Here is a 17,651-nt window from a genome sequence, read left to right on the forward strand (position 1 = left end):
GGTAACTTAAAAGAGACTGTTACTGGTGAGCCAATACCAGGTTGGTCAGATTAATATAAAATCTAACAGACATACATACCTACGACTTGCTCCTTTTATTAAATATATAAAGCCGATGCCTTCAATAACAGTAACAGCCCACCTGGCTCAGGCACTGAGAAGCACTGCATGTGCGGACAGTGTGGTTCCCTGAACACCTGGGTAGAGGATGTGTCTTACTTTTTCACACGATGGTGACATCGCTGACGGGTCTGAGAGGAAAGGCCCTAGAGCTCTCAGACTATGACCTAAGAATCTCCGAGGCCAACTCTGTTAAATCCCCAACACTGTGTAGTTTGTTGGTGTCTTTCTCTCCTTTCCTGTGTGGCAATGATTTGGTAAAAATTTGGTAAAATGTTTTCAGAGTGTGAACTCAATTCTACAATTCATGCTGAGAACCTTCAATTTTCTTTTTTGTTTCTACCCAGACTGGCCTGTAAGCTGCGCTGCAAACAGAGCCAGTGGCCGCGCCCTCCCATGCCCCTGCCCCACTCTGTACCCATGCTGCACCTCGCACTGCCCACCACTGACTAACCTTCAGGTCTGTATGCAGGGCTGCATCCCTGGTGGACTGGGCCGGAACCATGATTCTTCCTTATATACATTTAAAAGTATATACTATATAAACTATACACGTATATTTTTTAAAAACCTGTCACATAGAAAAGCACAGAAATAATGTTCCTCGTTAAAAGATTAGCATCTAGGGGACAAAGCGTTGTGACCTCTCCTACCTTACATAGGAATCACGTGGCCCTAATAGGGAAGCTCCTTGATTTATGAAAGAGATTAAGAGACATAGAAGCTCTGCTTGAGACAGAAGTGAGAAACTAACCCCAAATCCAAATCTATCTACTAAAGTAAATAAAAGAAATGGTCATGTTCCAGTTGAGTTTGCCCCTCAAAAGGCGTATGGCACTACCAGAATCAACACAGAGTTTGGAGAGTCTTTGCAAACTTAACAGAAACTTTCAAGAAACAAATCTCTTTATCTAGAAGAAGGCAGAGAGATACATTCTCCACATATCAGTCATTTCAGTGAAGCAGGCAGTGAGGCAGCAGCTCAGCAGAGGCCAACACGCTGAGGGTGATGGGGCTCTGAGGACGAGGGGGCCTGTCCCCTTGCATCCACCCTCAAGGTCCCGGTGCAGTGGGAGAACCTCACACTAACTAGTGTCTTTACTACTGACAAAAATCCGAAATGTTGAAAGTTTTAGTTGAAAGTTATTTCATTACATTCAAGCCATATGTGCGTTATAACCAAATATATATAGGTAGTGGTTAAGTAGAGTATGATAAGTTACTAAGGTAGGTCAGGGTTTGCAGCTATGGGAAACAGAAGGCCCTCACTTTGGAAGTTCTTGCTTCTCTAGAGTGACTGGTGCACAGGGATGGCTAAGCTGGGGGTCACGCGGCCCAGCACCGATGGTCAGCATCTCAGGCCACCATGAGTCTGTACGCAAGGAGACGCTCACTAGCCCATCCCAGGGCAGCAGCCACCGAGAGCCACGTGGACCCAGGCCCCTTTCTGTCTCAGACGGGGTGTGCTGTCCTGCAAGCCCCTCCTGCCCGGCTCTACACAGGAGGCTGTGGTCCCCATCAATCCCCCTTTACCTTTGCACTGACCACAAAGCCCATTATTTACTGTAATATTTACTTATTAGGAATTCAACCTTCCTTGTAGTCGTGCTAATTACTTTTGGGGGCATTATCATTTCCTGGTGCTGTCACACGGCACCGGCCCACAGTCCACCGCAGGCATCTTCTCTCACAAGCCCCGTCACTTCCAGTGCCTGATTTTGCAGAACACACAGAGTTTTTCAAAACACACATGTCGTGTTATAGCAGAAACACCTGCATTTTTGAACTGAGCTGTTTACATCTGGGTCATATGTGGGAACTCAGCTGTATTCAAGGACATCTCTTCCAGAATATGCATTTCAGCATGGAGAACGCCACGCTCAAATGTTAATAATATAAATGTGACTGAGTTTTAAATTTAAATGTTCTATTAGGACTCTTTCAAGTAGAGCAAGTCCAGAGAACAGACTCTGGGCTTACCTAGCAAAACTGCAAAGTATAATCTCATTTGTAACAGGACTACAAAGAATGAGCACACAGTTGATTCTCTACTGGGAAATCCTGATTGTTAGAATGTATAAATACAAAGATCATTTCAGCTTGGTCAAAGGTAAGGTCAGTAGCTTACGGGCTACATTGGAGATCTAAAATTCTTATTAGCTCCTTGGAAAATTTTATAAATACTAAAAATAGATTTAATCCTTAGGGGAAAATGGTTCTTAAATGATAAAGTGAGTTTAACAATGCAAATCATCTTTAATGTTTCAATCATTAAGCCTAAGTTTAAAACACTGTTTTCACAATAGAAAGTGAGAGTTATAAAGACTTGAACAAAGGAAAAAGTTAGATTTTGAAACAAAAAACATTTGTTCTATTTAATATTTAGTCTTTGTGGATATTGTAACCAAATGATGTAAAATCTTGCTTGTAATTACAGATTAAGGACACGCACACTCGAGACAGCAGAGCACAGTGACTGCCACCCCAGCTCCCGTGCAGGCCAAGTGCCAACCTCAGGGGCAGAACCATGAAAGAAAGAAGCTGTGGGGTTTGTGGCCAAGACTTCCCCGGGGTCTGCACAACGATACTCAGGACTACAGCAAAAGACCCCAGAGAGCTAACTGCAAACTTCATGTTGAATTCGGTAAATGATAATACTTCCAATCTCTGTTAGCAAATATTTAGGCTTAAAGAAATTCAAATTATGCATTTCCAAGCTTCTAGGGATCTCAGGAAGAACCAACTGTAGCATCGGGGTGTTCTGTGCCGACTCGGCTGCCCCAGGGAGGCGGCGGGCAGGGGTCACAGCCCAGGGGTGCCCTTCTCAGCCAGCCCATGACCCGAGGCAGAGGGGGCATCCTGGATCCACCCACACTCCCCCCGCCACAATGAGACGGGGCTGCAAGGATCTGGCCCGGCCCCCCTGGATGCGATGCTCCAGATAATCCAAGTCCAGCCCACCTGGAAGGAGGCCAACTTCTCACTCACTCACTGAACACATTTAACTTGTGTGGACGCCATGGTATGAGTTACCAGGGATCCTGTCCTTAGGGTGACAGCAACTTCCCAGTGGTCTCGGGCGGCGGTGGTGGGGGGGGACATTAAACAGCTCCTGACTTGCACGCAGACGATGATAGACACCAGACAGGAGCAGCAGACAGGCTGGGGCCGTGCTGGTGACCACACGGCAAAGTAGCTGCAATCACGCAAACCACCGGAGGAGGAGCCCAAGACCTTGCCAGAGACTCCGCACCTGGTCACGTCCGAGGCCAGAAACACCTCTGAACTTCCAGGCTGCCTCAGCCTGTTAACTCCTCTTTTGGTGTCAGCTAGCTTGTGCTACACATCTATCACTTAAAAACAAGAGTCCTGACCAGCGAAGTGAGGGAGGGAGAGAGGGGCTGGTTCTGACTGCTAGTTGCTCTAAACTAGTCCTTTAATAAACGCAGTACCTGTTTGCATGATTCCCAGGCTCCGCTGTAAAAGCTGTGTCTGAAACATACAGTCACCAAGGCCAACCACAATGACATCCTTGCATACAGTCAGGTAGGTCTGTAAGAGAGGTAGACATGATGATGTGATTTCCCATCAAAAGCCACAGAAGGGACAAGAGGGGACATCCAGCTGGTCAAGCTCCTAACATCTAAGGGTACCACTAGGGGTCTCATAAAGCAGATGTCTACAAAGATGCTTAAAAAGGAATTTCCATAAAAATACATTAATTCTCATTTCTCTTTCCATAAGAAATCTAGAAACACATTTTATGTTATCCACAAACATTACTGAACACGTGTTACGTGCAATATGTCAAATTACATTAAAATTATGCAGTTTATGCTTTGCAAAAAGATAAACTCTAAGACAGCCTCATCCACCAGAGGGCAGACAACAGAAGCAAGAAGAACTACAATCCTGCAGCCTGTGGAACAAAAGCCACATTCACAGAAAGAAAGACAAGTTGAAAAGGCAGAGGGCTACGTACCAGATGAAGGAACAAGATAAAAACCCAGAAAAATAACTAAATGAAATGGAGATAGGTAACCTTCTAGAAGAAGAATTCAGAATAATGACAGTGAAGATGATCCAGGACCTCGGAAAAAGAATGGAGGCAAAGATCGAGAAGATGCAAGAAATGTTTAACAAAGATCTAGAAGAATAAAAGAACAAACAAAGAGAGATGAACAACACAATAACTGAAATGAAAAATACACTAGAAGGAATCAATAGAAGAATAACTGAGGCAGAAGAACGGACAAGTGACCTGCAAGACCGAATGGTGGGATTCACTGCTGTGGAATAGAATAAAGAAAAAAGAATGAAAAGAAATGAAGACAGCCGAAGAGACCTCTGGGACAACATTAAACGCAACAACATTCGCATTATAGGGGTCCCAGAAGGAGAAGAGAGAGAGAGAGGACCTGAGAAAATATTTGAAGAGATTATAGTCAAACACTTCCTTAGCATGGGAAAGGAAATAGCCACCCAAGTCGAGGAAGCAGAGAGAGTCCCAGGCAGGATAAACCCAAGGAGAAACAGGCTGAGACGTATAGTACTCAAATTAGCAAAAATCAAAGAAAACTTACTGAAAGCAGGAAGGGAAAAACGACAAATAACATACAAGGGAACTCCCATAAGGTTAACAGCTGATTTCTCAGCAAACTCTACAAGCCAGAAGGGAGTGGCATGATATACTTAAAGTGATGAAAGGGAAGAACCTACAACCAAGATTACTCTACCCAGCTAGGATTTAATTCAGATTCGACGGAGAAATCAAAAGCTTCACAGACAAGCAAAAGCTAAGAGAATTCAGCACCACCAAACCAGCTCTACAACAAATGCTAAAGGAACTTCTCTAAGTGGGAAACACAAGAGAAGAAAAGGACCTACAAAAACAAACCCAAAACAATTAAGAAAATGGTCATAGGAACATACATATCGATAATTACCTTAAATGTGAACGGATTACATGCTCCAACCAAAAGACACAGGCTTGCTGAATGGATACAAAAGCAAGACCCATATATATGCTGTCTACAAGAGACCCACCTCAGACCTAGGGACACATATACAGACTGAAAGTGAGGGGATGGAAAAAGATATTCCATGCAAATGGAGATCAAAAGAAAGCTGGAGTAGCTATACTCATATCAGATAAAATAGACTTTAAAATAAAGAATGTTACAAGAGACAAGGAAGGACACTACATAATGATCAAGGGAACAATCCAAGAAGAAGATATAACAATTGTAAATATATATGCACCCAACATAGGAGCACCTCAATACATAAGGCAACTGCTAACAGCTATAAAAGAGGAAATCAACAGTAAAACAATAATAGTGGGGGACTTTAACACCTCACTTACACCAATGGACAGATCATCCAAAATGAAAATAAGGAAACACAAGCTTTAAATAACACAATAGACCAGATAAATTTAATTGATATTTATAAGACATTCCATCCAAAAACAGCAGATTACGCTTTCTTCTCAAGTACGCACGGAACATTCTCCAGGATAGATCACATCTTGGGTCACAAATCAAGCCTCAGTAAATTTAAGAAAATTGAAATCATATCAAGCATCTTTTCTGACCACAACGCTATGAGATTAGAAATGAATTACAGGGAAAAAAACGTAAAAAACACAAACACATGGAGGCTAAACAATACGTTACTAAATAACCAAGAGATCACTGAAGAAATCAAAGAGGAAATCAAAAAATACCTAGAGACAAATGACAATGAAAACACGACGATCCAAAACCTATGGGATGCAGCAAAAGCAGTTCTAAGAGGGAAGTATATAGTAATACAATCCTAACTCAAGAAGCAACAAACATCTCAAATAAACAACCTAACTTTACACCTAAAGGAACTAGAGAAAGAAGAACAAACAAAACCCAAAGTTAGCAGAAGGAAAGAAATCATAAAGATCAGACCAGAAATAAATGAAACAGAAACAAAGAAAACAAAGCAAAGATCAATAAAACTAAAACCTGGTTTTTGAGAAGATAAACAAAATTGATAAACCATTAGCCAGACTCATCAAGGATAAGAGGGAGAGGACTCAAATCAATAAAATTAGAAATGAAAAAGGAGAAGTTACAACAGACACCGCAGAAATACAAAGCATCCTAAGAGACTACTACAAGCAACTCTATGCCAATAAAATGGACAACCTAGAAGAAACACAAATTCTTAGAAAGGTATCACCTTCCAAGACTGAACCAGGAAGAAACAGAAAATATGAACAGACCAATCACAAGTAATGAAATGGAAGCTGTGATTAAAAATCTTCCAACAAACAAAAAGTCCTAGACCAGATAGCTTCACAAGTGAATTCTTTCAAACATTTAGAGAAGAGCTAACACCCATCCTTCTCAAACTCTTCCAAAAAAACTGCAGAGGAAGGAACACTCCCAAACTCATTCTATGAGGCCACCATCACCCTGACACCAAAACCAGACAAAGATACTACAAAAAAAGAAAATTACAGACCAATATCACTGATGAATATAGATGTAAAAATCCTCAACAAAAGACTAGCAAAGAGAATCCAACAACACATTAAAAGGATCATACACCATGATCAAGTGGGATTCATCCCAGGGATGCAAGGATTCTACAATATACGCAAATCAATCAATGTGATACAGTATATTAACAAACTGAAGAATAAAAACCATATGATCATCTCAATAAATACAGAAAAAACTTCTGACAAAATTCAACACCCATTTATGATAAAAACTCTCCAGAAAGTGGGCATAGAGGGAACCTACCTCAACATAATAAAGGCCATATAAAAGCAATCTACAGATTCAATGCAATCCCTATCAAATTACCAATGGCATTTTTTACAGAACTAGGACAAAAAATCTTAAAATTTGTATGGAGACACTAAAGACCCCGAAGAGCCAAAGCAGTCTTGAGGGAAAAAAAAGGAGCTGGAGGAATCAGACTCCCTGACTTCAGACTGTACTACGAAGCTACAGTAATCAAGACAATATGGTACTGGCAAAAAAACAGAAACATAGATCAATGGAACAGGATAGAAAGCCCAGAGGTAAACCCACGCATCCATGGTCAACTAATCTATGACAAAGGATGCAAAGGTATACAATGGAGAAATGACAGTCACTTCAACAAGTGGTGCTGGGAAAACTGGACAGCTACATGTAAAAGAATGAAATTAGAACACTCCCTAACACCATACACAAAAATAAACTCAAAATGGATTTAAGACCTAAACGTAAGACGGGGCACTATAAAACTCTTAGAGGAAAACATAGGAAGAACACTCTTTGACATAAACTAGAGCAAGATCTTTTTTGATCCACCTCCTACAGTAATGGAAATAAAAACAAAACTAAACAAATGGGACCTAATGAAACTTAAAAGCTTTTGCACAGCAAAGGAAACTCTAAATAACGAAGCAAGTCAGAAAAACAAATATCATATATTAACGCGTACATGTGGAACCTAGAAAAATGGTACAGATGAACTGGTTTGCAGGGCAGAAATTGAGACACAGATGCAGAGAACAAACGTATACGGACACCAAGGGGGGAAAGCGGCGGGGTGGTGGTGGTGGGATGAATTGGGAGATTGGGATCGACATGTATACACTATGTGTATAAAATGGATGACTACTAAGAAATAAGTAAATAAACATACAAAAAAAAAGATAAACTCTAGATATTCAGATGCCACTGTAAGTGTTTAAGAAGAGCAGCAGTACTGACTAAAGTTACAGCTTTAAATTAGAAAATAAAACCTGGAAGCACATCACAATTTGGAGACGGGTCTCTGTGTCTAAAGACTTCTAACCTGGATAATCTGTTGATAAACGACCCTGTGAAGCTTCAGATATTCTTCTTCTTGATCTTGGATAAAAGATAGAACTTTGCTTTCTAACCAAAACCCAGTGTCTTCCAAAGTGGACAGGTAAACTTTGCCTTCTGAGCAGGACTGTCCAACAACAACAGAAGACAGGTTAGTCACATAGCCGCTGGGCCAATTCGCCCCGTGTCCTGACCCAAGCTGGTGGACGCACCTCGTGCTGAAGATGGATACTCAACCGACAGTGGAGGCTGAAGGCTCGCAGGGCAGTGCCTTCACTCAGGTGGTGAGGGCTCCCACCTGGCGACTGCAAAATCGATTCCAGATCCACCTGTGAAACAGGACATCTGCAGGCTAGGTTCCGGCTCAGCAGACAGCGCATGAGGTGAGGACATAGCTGCGCCAGGAGAGGGCTGCCAGAGCGGCAGGGCGAGTGTCCTCCCTCCTCCAAGCCTCCCGTAAAGGGACAAGAAGACACCTTTTCATAGGTGCTGCTCAAGGAGCCCTCAGGATCAAGCTCGTCCAGCCCTTGCCCCCTGCAGCGCCCGCTGCCCACCTCCAACCCGCCGACATCCGATGTCTGGTGCTGATAGGTGGGAGCCTCTGGCAGCAGTGTCAGTAACAGGCTGCTTCCGAGGGCTGGCCTGGAGGAGACGGCCGAAGAGCCAGGACGGGGAAAGGAGACTGGAAATTCACGGGACTCGCTCTCCAAAGGGCCCTAGAAAAGCCTGCCCAGGACTCAGGGGGCTGGAATTCCCTCGTCGATGAGCAGGGCCAGAGCAAGGGGACCTGGGGTGGCGGGCCGTCTTCCTGCTGTCGGGCCTGTTCCGACAGACCGGCTCACCCTCAGAGTTGGCCTCAACAGGACACTGGGCTCTGAACACGACTTGCTAGAAAGACCAGGGCCTGGAAGTGTTCACCCAGTCCCATCCCGCCCCCAGGTGAAAATTTTACACTATAAACGTGGGAAACTTAGACCTTACCCTATCGCTCAACTTCCACGGCACCTGCAGCTGCTCTACAAAGTTACCTTGGATGTTTCAAGGGCTTTCAAAAGACGGTTCAGTTTCTTCTGGGGCGCGGAAAGCAGGCACTCGCGATTCTTCGGGTGGGTCAGCAAGTACTCAACGTAGACCAGTGCCAGCCCGGGTTTGACTGGGCACGGGTCCTGGACCCGCACCTTCCGCTTAGACGCAGAGTTACCCTGAAAGCGCAGAGTGAGTGAGGCACATAGCAGGAAAGCACGTGAGTTCTAGCATACAGCTACCCTCCTTCAGCAAACTTTAAAAATGACACAAGCGTACCTTGCTCTGAGGCTGCTCTTCCGGCAGCGAGTCACAAACGAGCTCCAGGATGTGTCCCACTTGCCCCCAGGAGCAGAGACAGTCTAACAGAATACAGTAGCTCTTGTCGGCTGTTCCTTCCTCTTGGTTTCTTAGTGTGGAAATCACACCACAGCTGAAAGTGCCACATATATAAAATCATATCTAATATCTCAATAGCAATTTCTCACTTTTCTAAAAGGCAGGGAAAATGAAGAAGCTAAAAACTGAGGGTACATAAGCCCTTCCTATCATGGGAACTCTCAGACATTCTCCACCGCAGGAAAAATACACTGTTTTCCCACAATTACTACGCAGGACAAGGTCCAGTACAAAATGCTGACTCTGAAAGCAGCTTCAGGAGCCCCTAGATGTGAGGCACCGAGGACACACCAGGCACTTACAAACCCTGGCCTTTTGTTTCTGTGTTGCCTCTGTCAGACTCTAGAGTAAAGATCCGTAATCTGGGGACAATACTTTTTGTTTAGCATCAAAACATTTTTTTTTATAAATATGAATAAAAACAAGTAATTTTTACTGCGCTAATAACCAACACCCTAGCGCAACGCTGCCCAATAAAGAACACAATGAGAGCCACAAAAGCAGGCCACGTGTGTCATTATAAAGGTCCTAGTAGCCACGTCTAAAAAGGCAAGATTAATTTCAATAATGTATCTTATTTAGCCCAGCCTACCCCCAACATCCTTTAAGACATGGGCACTGTAGAAAACTACTGATGAAACATGTTACATCCCTCTTTCACACCAGGTCCCCGAGTCTGCATCACACCAGGATGCACACACAGCTTGCCCCAACCCAGACTCCACATTCTAAGCACTCAGAGTCACGTGTGGCCAAGGCTCCGTGGTGGACGGCGGGATGGCTCACGTCTCACCATCTGGCACTTGAACAACGCCAGACTCTCAGTTTCCCGTGGTGGCTTCCTGTGTCCCTCAGCAGTCCCGGAGCCCTGGAAGCCACATCCCCTGCTCTCCCTGCCACAGGGGAGGAGGCCAGGGGCAGGGAGCACAGCACTGGGGGCTTGAAGGTCACGCAGGCGTCACCAAGTGAGACCAGGAGTGCACGGAGAGGGCGGGCACCTGAAGGTGGGCACAGCCGAGGCCGGCATCAGGGAGGCCAGCACAGACAGAGGGGTCTTGCAGCGATCATCCTGAAAGCATGAAAAGACACACAGCAACAGGGAACGTAAACAATGGGATCCCGAGGGCCCCATGACTCCCAGGAACCCATTTTCAAAGCTGCTTGGTAGGAATTAGAGTGATACTCTCAACACACAACAGGAGGACTTAACCCCTTGGGAAGCATTAGGTTTGATAAGTCTTCTCAAACTTTTATAGGACACTTTACTACTTTCTGTGATGAATTATTTGAGCAAATATTTATTAAGCACCTACTGTGTACCAGGAGATCCTTGGAATACAGCAGTAACCAGAAGAGACCAAAGTCCTTGCTGTCAAGGCACTGACTGGTATTTGAAAAACAATACCGATGAAAGGAAAAACAAACCCAACTCTATATACTCAGTGTGTCCTGAGTATAAAACTCAAGGGAATGAAACTAGTCAGAAAAGTTCCTAAGTAAAATAATCAGAACAGAACACCTTAGGAAGACAGTGCAGTGCAATGGAGCTACCTGGCCAAACCCAAGTCCCATGAGATGCCACACCCCAACCAGCTGGTACCACACACGGAGAAGGGCTGGTCTCTGAGGGCGGGGCTTTGGCAGGAACCAAGTGAGGATGCCACCTCGGGCCCCACTGCAGCTACATCACCACCACTAGTATTATCACAGTAACAGAGCAGACAGACCAGACTCCATCAAGATCACTTAATAAGAAACACCCTTGGTTGGATGAGAGGATGAAGGAAGATGGGCCCTAAAAGGAAAAGAAACAACAATTTTCCTGGACATATACATGAAACAGAAACAGGTGCAATGTCACCATCTGGCCTGTAATTAATCCGCATTCAGTCAGAGTGAACCCACCCTCGCCCCCAACTCCCAATAAAGAAAATGTTTTCTTGATGTTACAACAGTCGGCTGGCAGCTACTCCTGATTCCACTCCATGTGTGGCTTACAGATGCCTTACCCACTTATGGGCCAACCACAAGGTTCTGGGAGGTACTGAGGGCAGAGAAGCTCTCTGGCCGGAATAATTCGGGATTAAAGAATTAATTCACCACCTCCCTTTTCCTGGACACACCCAGGCCACACTGTTCACCTGTCATCTCGTCTGGTATCCTATGGCCTCTATGTTTATCTTCTAATTCTCAACCCCATGTGATTATCTGAGCTTTTAAATGTCCTAGTGACTTGGGCAGCCTTGATTATTTACCTTCACAGACAGGTCACGTTTGCATTTCAGAGGCAGGATGGAGCGCGGAGACATAACAGTCACAGAAATACGGCTCAGAAAAGCTAAGAGGTCCAAGATCACATAAGCAGTTGTAGAAGAACCAAAAGTAAACTTTACCAAGATAAGGGTGATTCATAAGACCTATGACCTTTCTATATTTAAGCCACGCTTTCTTCACAATTAGGAATAAATTTACATTTCTACATAGCAGTTTTATTTCCATTGGTTTTGAAATATGGCCTTTACTCAGAAATAGAAAGTCAAGGAATGAGGAGGTTTCCTTCCTCCAAACAGAAGTTATGCACACAGTTCTGTCTGTCTCAATAACACAGACACAACTCAGATATTTCAGAAACATGTGCTTGCCGGATGCTGTCAAATGCCTAAAATTGCCCCCAAAACCAAGGTGCTACTACATCTTGATGTTCACAAACTCCTCTTTCTCAATTCCCAGCAAATCAAACCAGATTCTAAAATAGTGTCAGGCCATTAGAGATAGAAAACCAGTGCTCCCCAGACAAGTCTCTGGGTGAAGGGATGGAGGCTGGAGGACACGTGGCCTCACCCCGTGAAGGGCGAGAGGCCGAGCGTCCTGTGGGGTGGGCAGTGGCTCAGTCCCCGCCTCTGCAGAGGAGGAGCAGGTCCAGAGGCTGGTCCTGCACAAACATGACCTGGCACGCCTGCCTTAGCAGGGTGGCCCGTCTTACCTTAAACGCTTTCATGTACTCTGGCAGCATAGAGGCGAACTTGCTAACGGTGTACACTCTGGCCTCTTTGTTATTCTCCATACTCCTGTGAATGCTTCTCCAAAGAATCACAACGATCTCTAACAAACCCGCCATGGACGCAGTATCACTTATTGACAGCGTTTGGTCCAGGGCCTAAGATACAAAAAATTGTACTGTGAAAGAATCAAATCATAATAACTCTCAAGAGAACAGCACTGTGTCTAAAAGCACATCTCAGAATTCCAGACCTAAGGCAGAGACGGAAGGAGAGGCAGATAGAACCCCTAAGACTGTGGTATGATGTCTGATGGGATTGACTCCCCCTCGACCGTGGGCTGCTCTGGTTTGTGGGCTGGCAGGGAGTGACAGCACCAGGTGTCTGCGTGTCTTCTAGCGAATCCTTCCTTGTCTGCGCAGAGGGATGGGGCCGCCTCCCCAGCACCACACGCTCGCCTACGCGTGGTCCACTTCAGATGCCAGCCCTGTCCGGTGACTGTGACAAACTGACAACTTACCACACAGGCCATTTCCTGGAAGGGTCTACCTTGAGATGCAAAGCAGGATTCATTTCAGGTGTTGGTATTTTTGTGCTACTCAGATGTAATGGGAAAAGATACGGTGAACAAATTAACTTAATTAATGTGGACACCCAGAAAAAACAAAAGTAGTTGCTATATAAAGTTAGATTTTTCAATAGGCACTAAATACCTGGAATGACTTATGGCTAAATTTAAAAAGCAATGAAACTACTAAAGGCTTAGATACTACTATAAGAATGATATAGATAGCAAATTGACAGAACTTCAACCTGTATTTAATTTTACTTTTTACATTCTAGTGATTAGCATAGCACTCTTATCATTTAAGTCCCCTGAGAAAGCCACCACTTCTCCTTTACAAAAATATGCTAAGTTCCTAAGTAAGATTTCATTAAACAGAAAGCAGAGATTTTTAGTAGATAGCAATGTGAAAAGGTAAAAGAACCAATTCAAAAAATTATGCTTTAAGCCATTAAATATTCTTAGAATGACAAAATCCAGACAGCAAATTGTATTTTTTTTCTACTACCGGTTACAATAGAGCACCCTTGTGTTTTCTAACGGTACAGAAACTGACCTAAAATGTGATAAAATGCAGCTTTCTCAATAATGTCTAGGTTCAATATGGGGGTGGAGGGTTCCTTCAGTATTTGAGAACTGTAACAGTTTTCACTTTTTGGCGAAACCACTTCCACCATCCATCAGCACAAGCGTGAAGGGGTGGCCCAGAGGCGCAGGGCCCCGCGAGCCTGGAGCTGGCATCCCAGGGAGGGTTTCTAAAGTTACAGGATCACTTCCCTAAAAAATCCTGCCCACCCAACCCATATACTGAGGGGAAAACTCTGAAAAGGGGAACTCAAATCCCACCAAGAAAGCAGAACCAGCTCCAGACGCTCCCGGCTGAGGGCTTCCTGAGCCCAGGCTGAACAGGCCTATGAACTGATGGATCTGATAGACAGATTCGGCCGTTAAGATGACATCAGGCTCTTCTCTCTCCTCCCCCTTCTGCCCCAGCAGACAGACAGGGCAGGGGATGCTGAAGCGGAGGGCAGGTGGGGTCCGGGGAGTGCTCCCCCCAGCCCCCGGGCAGGCCGACTGAGCCCCACGCACAGCCCGCCGGCGCAGCCCCAGCCTCAGCGCGGGGCGGCCCTGTCGGCTCCTGGCTCTCAAGGGCCGAGGGCCTGCATCCAGGGCGGGGACATGGAGACAGGAGCGGCCAGACAGCGCAGGAGCCTCACCCTGCAGCCAGCGTGAACCACGTTTCATCAAAAGGGCAAAACTATCTTCTGTGACTTCCTTTTTTTTTTTGGTTTTAATTGAAGTATATTCAACATCTTGTGACTTTCTTTTAAAGGCCAGTACCCTAATCTACATAGCACCACAAAACTACCCAAAATTTTTACTTCAGAGGTACATACAAGCATGAGAGTTTGTTTATAAGCTTAAGATACTGCTTATAAGTAATACGTTTCTAAGTCTTAAATGTTCCTTTTTTAATGATATAATTGGTCACTTTGGATTCTGAAGAAATACCAGCTATATAGCTTCCTTGATAAATTACTTTTTCAAAGACAATTCTAAATAAAGCTCATTCCCAAAAATTCAACCCCACGACGTTTCTAGTAGAATCTTAGGGCAGTGGTGGTGAATAAATCCTTGAGAGCGCCACCACCCATCTAGTTGTAAAATACAGTAATGTCCAGACCCAATCTATGTGTGCCAACCCCAGGTCGAATTAAAATATACAGAAGCTTCAAAATGGAGTAAAGACCTAAATGTAAGGCCAGACACTATCAAACTCTTAGAGGAAAACATAGGCAGAGCACTCTATGACATAAATCACAGCAAGATCCTTTTTGACCCACCTCCTAGATAAATGGAAATAAAAATAAACAAATGGGACCTGATAAAACTTAAAAGCTTTTGCACAGCAAAGGAAACCATAAACAAGATGAAAAGACAACCCTCAGAACGGGAGAAAATATTTGCAAATGAAGCAACTGACAAAGGATTAATCTCCAAAATTTATAAGCAGCTCATGCACCTCAATATCAAAAAAACAAACGGCGCAATCCAAAAATGGGCAGAAGACCTAAATAGACATTTCTCTAAAGAAGATATACAGATTGCCAACAAACACATGAAAGAATGCTCAACATCACTAATCATTAGAGAAATGCAAATCAATACCACAATGAGGTATCACCTCACACCGGTCAGAATGGCCATCGTCAAAAAATCTACAAACAATAAATGCTGGACAGGGTGTGGAGAAAAGGGAACCCTCTTGCCCTGCTGGTGGGAATGTAAATTGATACAGCCACTATGGAGAACAGTATGGAGGTTCCTTAAAAAACTACAAATAGAACTACCATATGACCCAGCAATCCCACTACTGGGCATATACCCTGAGAAAACCATAATTCAAAAAGAGTCATGTACCAAAATGTTCATTGAAGCTCTATTTACAATAGCCAGGACATGGAAGCAACCTAAGTGTCCATCATCAGATGAATAAATAAAGAAGGTGTGGCACATATATACGATGGAATATTATTACTCAGCCATAAAAAGAAACGAAATTGAGCTATTTGTAATGAGGTGGATAGACCTAGAGTCTGTCATACAGAGTGAAGTAAGTCAGAAAGAGAAAGACAAATACCATATGCTGACACATATACATGGAATTTAAGAAAAAAAATGTCATGAAGAACCTAGGGGTAAGACAGGAATAAAGACACAGACCTACTAGAGAATGGACTTGAGGATATGGGGAGGGGGAAGGGTAAGCTGTGACAAAGCGAGAGAGAGGCATGGACATATATACACTACCAAACGTAAGGTAGATAGCTAGTGGGAAGCAGCCGCATAGCACAGGGAGATCAGCTTGATGCTTTGTGACTGCCTGGAGGGGTGGAATAGGGAGGGTGGGAGACGCAAGAGGGAAGAGATATGGTAACATATGTATATGTATAACTGATTCACTTTGTCATAAAGCAGAAACTAACACACCATTGTAAAGCAATTAAAAAAAATATATATATATATATACAGAAGCTTAAGGTGAAGAAAACTGGGAAAAGAGTGTCAGCAATGATAATTTTTCCTTTGTATTAAATCCTACTCAAACTCCACAGTGAACTACAAAGGATACACAGAAATTCTTTCTAGAAAATTCCTTATGATCCTCCAAAATAATTAGGTGAAGTATCAGCACTAAAGGAATAAGTAATTTTGTTGCTAAGGTAACGGCTTGTGGAAATAACACCTCTGCCTTGTTGCCCTGCCCTTCTCCCGCGGGAGAAGCACCCGTCCGGGTCCCCACCCCCGTGGCCCCGACCCCGTCCCCGTGGCCCTGTCCCCGTCCCCGTGGTCCAGGCCCCAGCCCCATGGCCCCAAGGCGGCGCCGGGCGGCGGCGGCTCCACTCACGCTCACGTTCTCCTTCCCCGGCTCCTCACTGCCCTCCCCGCAGGCACTCAGAGCCCTCCGGATGCAGGCGTTCAAGCAGTGGCGAATCACATGAATCAGCTTTGCTAAGATGTGTGAGACAACCAATAATCAATTTACGTGCACCTTCAACAAAAGTTTCTAACACTGAAATTATAATCCCAAATAATTAAAGTGTCACTTTACGGGAACTCATTAAGAACCACACTGAGCACGGAGCAAACACGCCAGGCTCACGGCGCGGGGCGGGGCTGGGTACCTATGTTGGTGCAGGCCGTGTGCTCGTGCGCGTGCTGGTAGAACCTCCGCGCAGCCGCACGGTTCATCTGCAGCAGCGTCACGCAGCGCTCGCACCACACGTCCTCGGGCTGGTTCACGGGCAGGAAGGAGTTGAAGATAAGGCCCACCAGGCGCCGAGTGACGGGCAGAGAGTCCGACTCCAGACGGACCAGAATGTGCTCCATGGGGCATATTTTCCAAAACTGTGGATAAAGCACACGTGCAGAAGGAGAGTGTAATCAAAAAGGAACTAATTTCTACATTCAAGGAAATTCATCTCAAATGATTATGCCAGAATCTGTGACTCTTCTGTAGACAAATTAAAATAAACCCGTGTTTTAAAAAGCACTGACACATAGGCAGATAAGCACAAGGCCGCTGGGATTGGTTATAATCCATCAGGACCGTCAGTGGACCCTCAAATGACAGCTATGATTATCAGTCTAATAATTTTAAAATTTCCTAAACCACAACTTGGGGCCCATTAATATGAAAAGTGAATTTAAACATCTACAACAGGTTTGGCACAGAAAGCTAAAGTGAGTCTCCCGTTTCCCACCTCGGACACAGAGGCACCCCTCACGGTCACCCCTCCCGCCCTCTACTGGGTGCTGCCCGGGTGGTCACAGGCCTCCTCGAGCCGCCTCACAGACACTGCCCACACCTGCACACGGCAGGACTGTCATGCTGCCCCTCAGCGTAAAAGCATCAAAGTCATCCACTGCCCACAGAAAAGGGCCAAACTTCTCAGCAAGAAATTCAAAACAAGGGGAAACACCACAGAATAATGGAAATAAAATAGACTCTGACGGTACAGTGTTCAAATCCTGTCTCTGTCACTTATGCAAACACTTAACACTCATCTGTGTAAAGGGGACTGCACCACTGACACAGACTTTCCTCAAGGACCTGGTTCTCATGACCGTCCCCTCTCTCCAGGACTTCCAGTGGACCTTTCTCATCAGCACTTAAGTATGCTCCCCGGTCTCCTC

At 44.6% G+C, this 17,651-nt stretch overlaps 1 protein-coding gene across 3 annotated transcripts in view; it reads right to left on the reverse strand.

Annotated features, from left to right (window-relative positions):
• The window catches only part of NCAPG2 (non-SMC condensin II complex subunit G2), a 60,675-nt gene that overhangs the window by 13,334 nt on the left and 29,690 nt on the right, over positions 1 to 17,651 (reverse strand). For all 3 annotated transcript variants that reach the window (XM_024753184.1, XM_024753186.1, XM_024753185.1), the window contains 9 exons: positions 16,640 to 16,862; positions 16,363 to 16,466; positions 12,373 to 12,546; positions 10,388 to 10,458; positions 9,270 to 9,423; positions 8,996 to 9,169; positions 8,180 to 8,296; positions 7,954 to 8,094; positions 3,573 to 3,672 (listed from right to left, as the gene is read on the reverse strand). In XM_024753184.1, coding sequence (XP_024608952.1) covers positions 3,573 to 3,672; positions 7,954 to 8,094; positions 8,180 to 8,296; positions 8,996 to 9,169; positions 9,270 to 9,423; positions 10,388 to 10,458; positions 12,373 to 12,546; positions 16,363 to 16,466; positions 16,640 to 16,862 — 1,258 coding nt within the window. The remainder of the gene's footprint in view (positions 1 to 3,572; positions 3,673 to 7,953; positions 8,095 to 8,179; positions 8,297 to 8,995; positions 9,170 to 9,269; positions 9,424 to 10,387; positions 10,459 to 12,372; positions 12,547 to 16,362; positions 16,467 to 16,639; positions 16,863 to 17,651) is intronic.

This window comes from Neophocaena asiaeorientalis, unplaced genomic scaffold, assembly GCF_003031525.2.
Source record: "Neophocaena asiaeorientalis asiaeorientalis breed wild unplaced genomic scaffold, Neophocaena_asiaeorientalis_V1.1 scaffold576, whole genome shotgun sequence".
Classification (NCBI taxonomy): domain Eukaryota; kingdom Metazoa; phylum Chordata; class Mammalia; order Artiodactyla; family Phocoenidae; genus Neophocaena; species Neophocaena asiaeorientalis.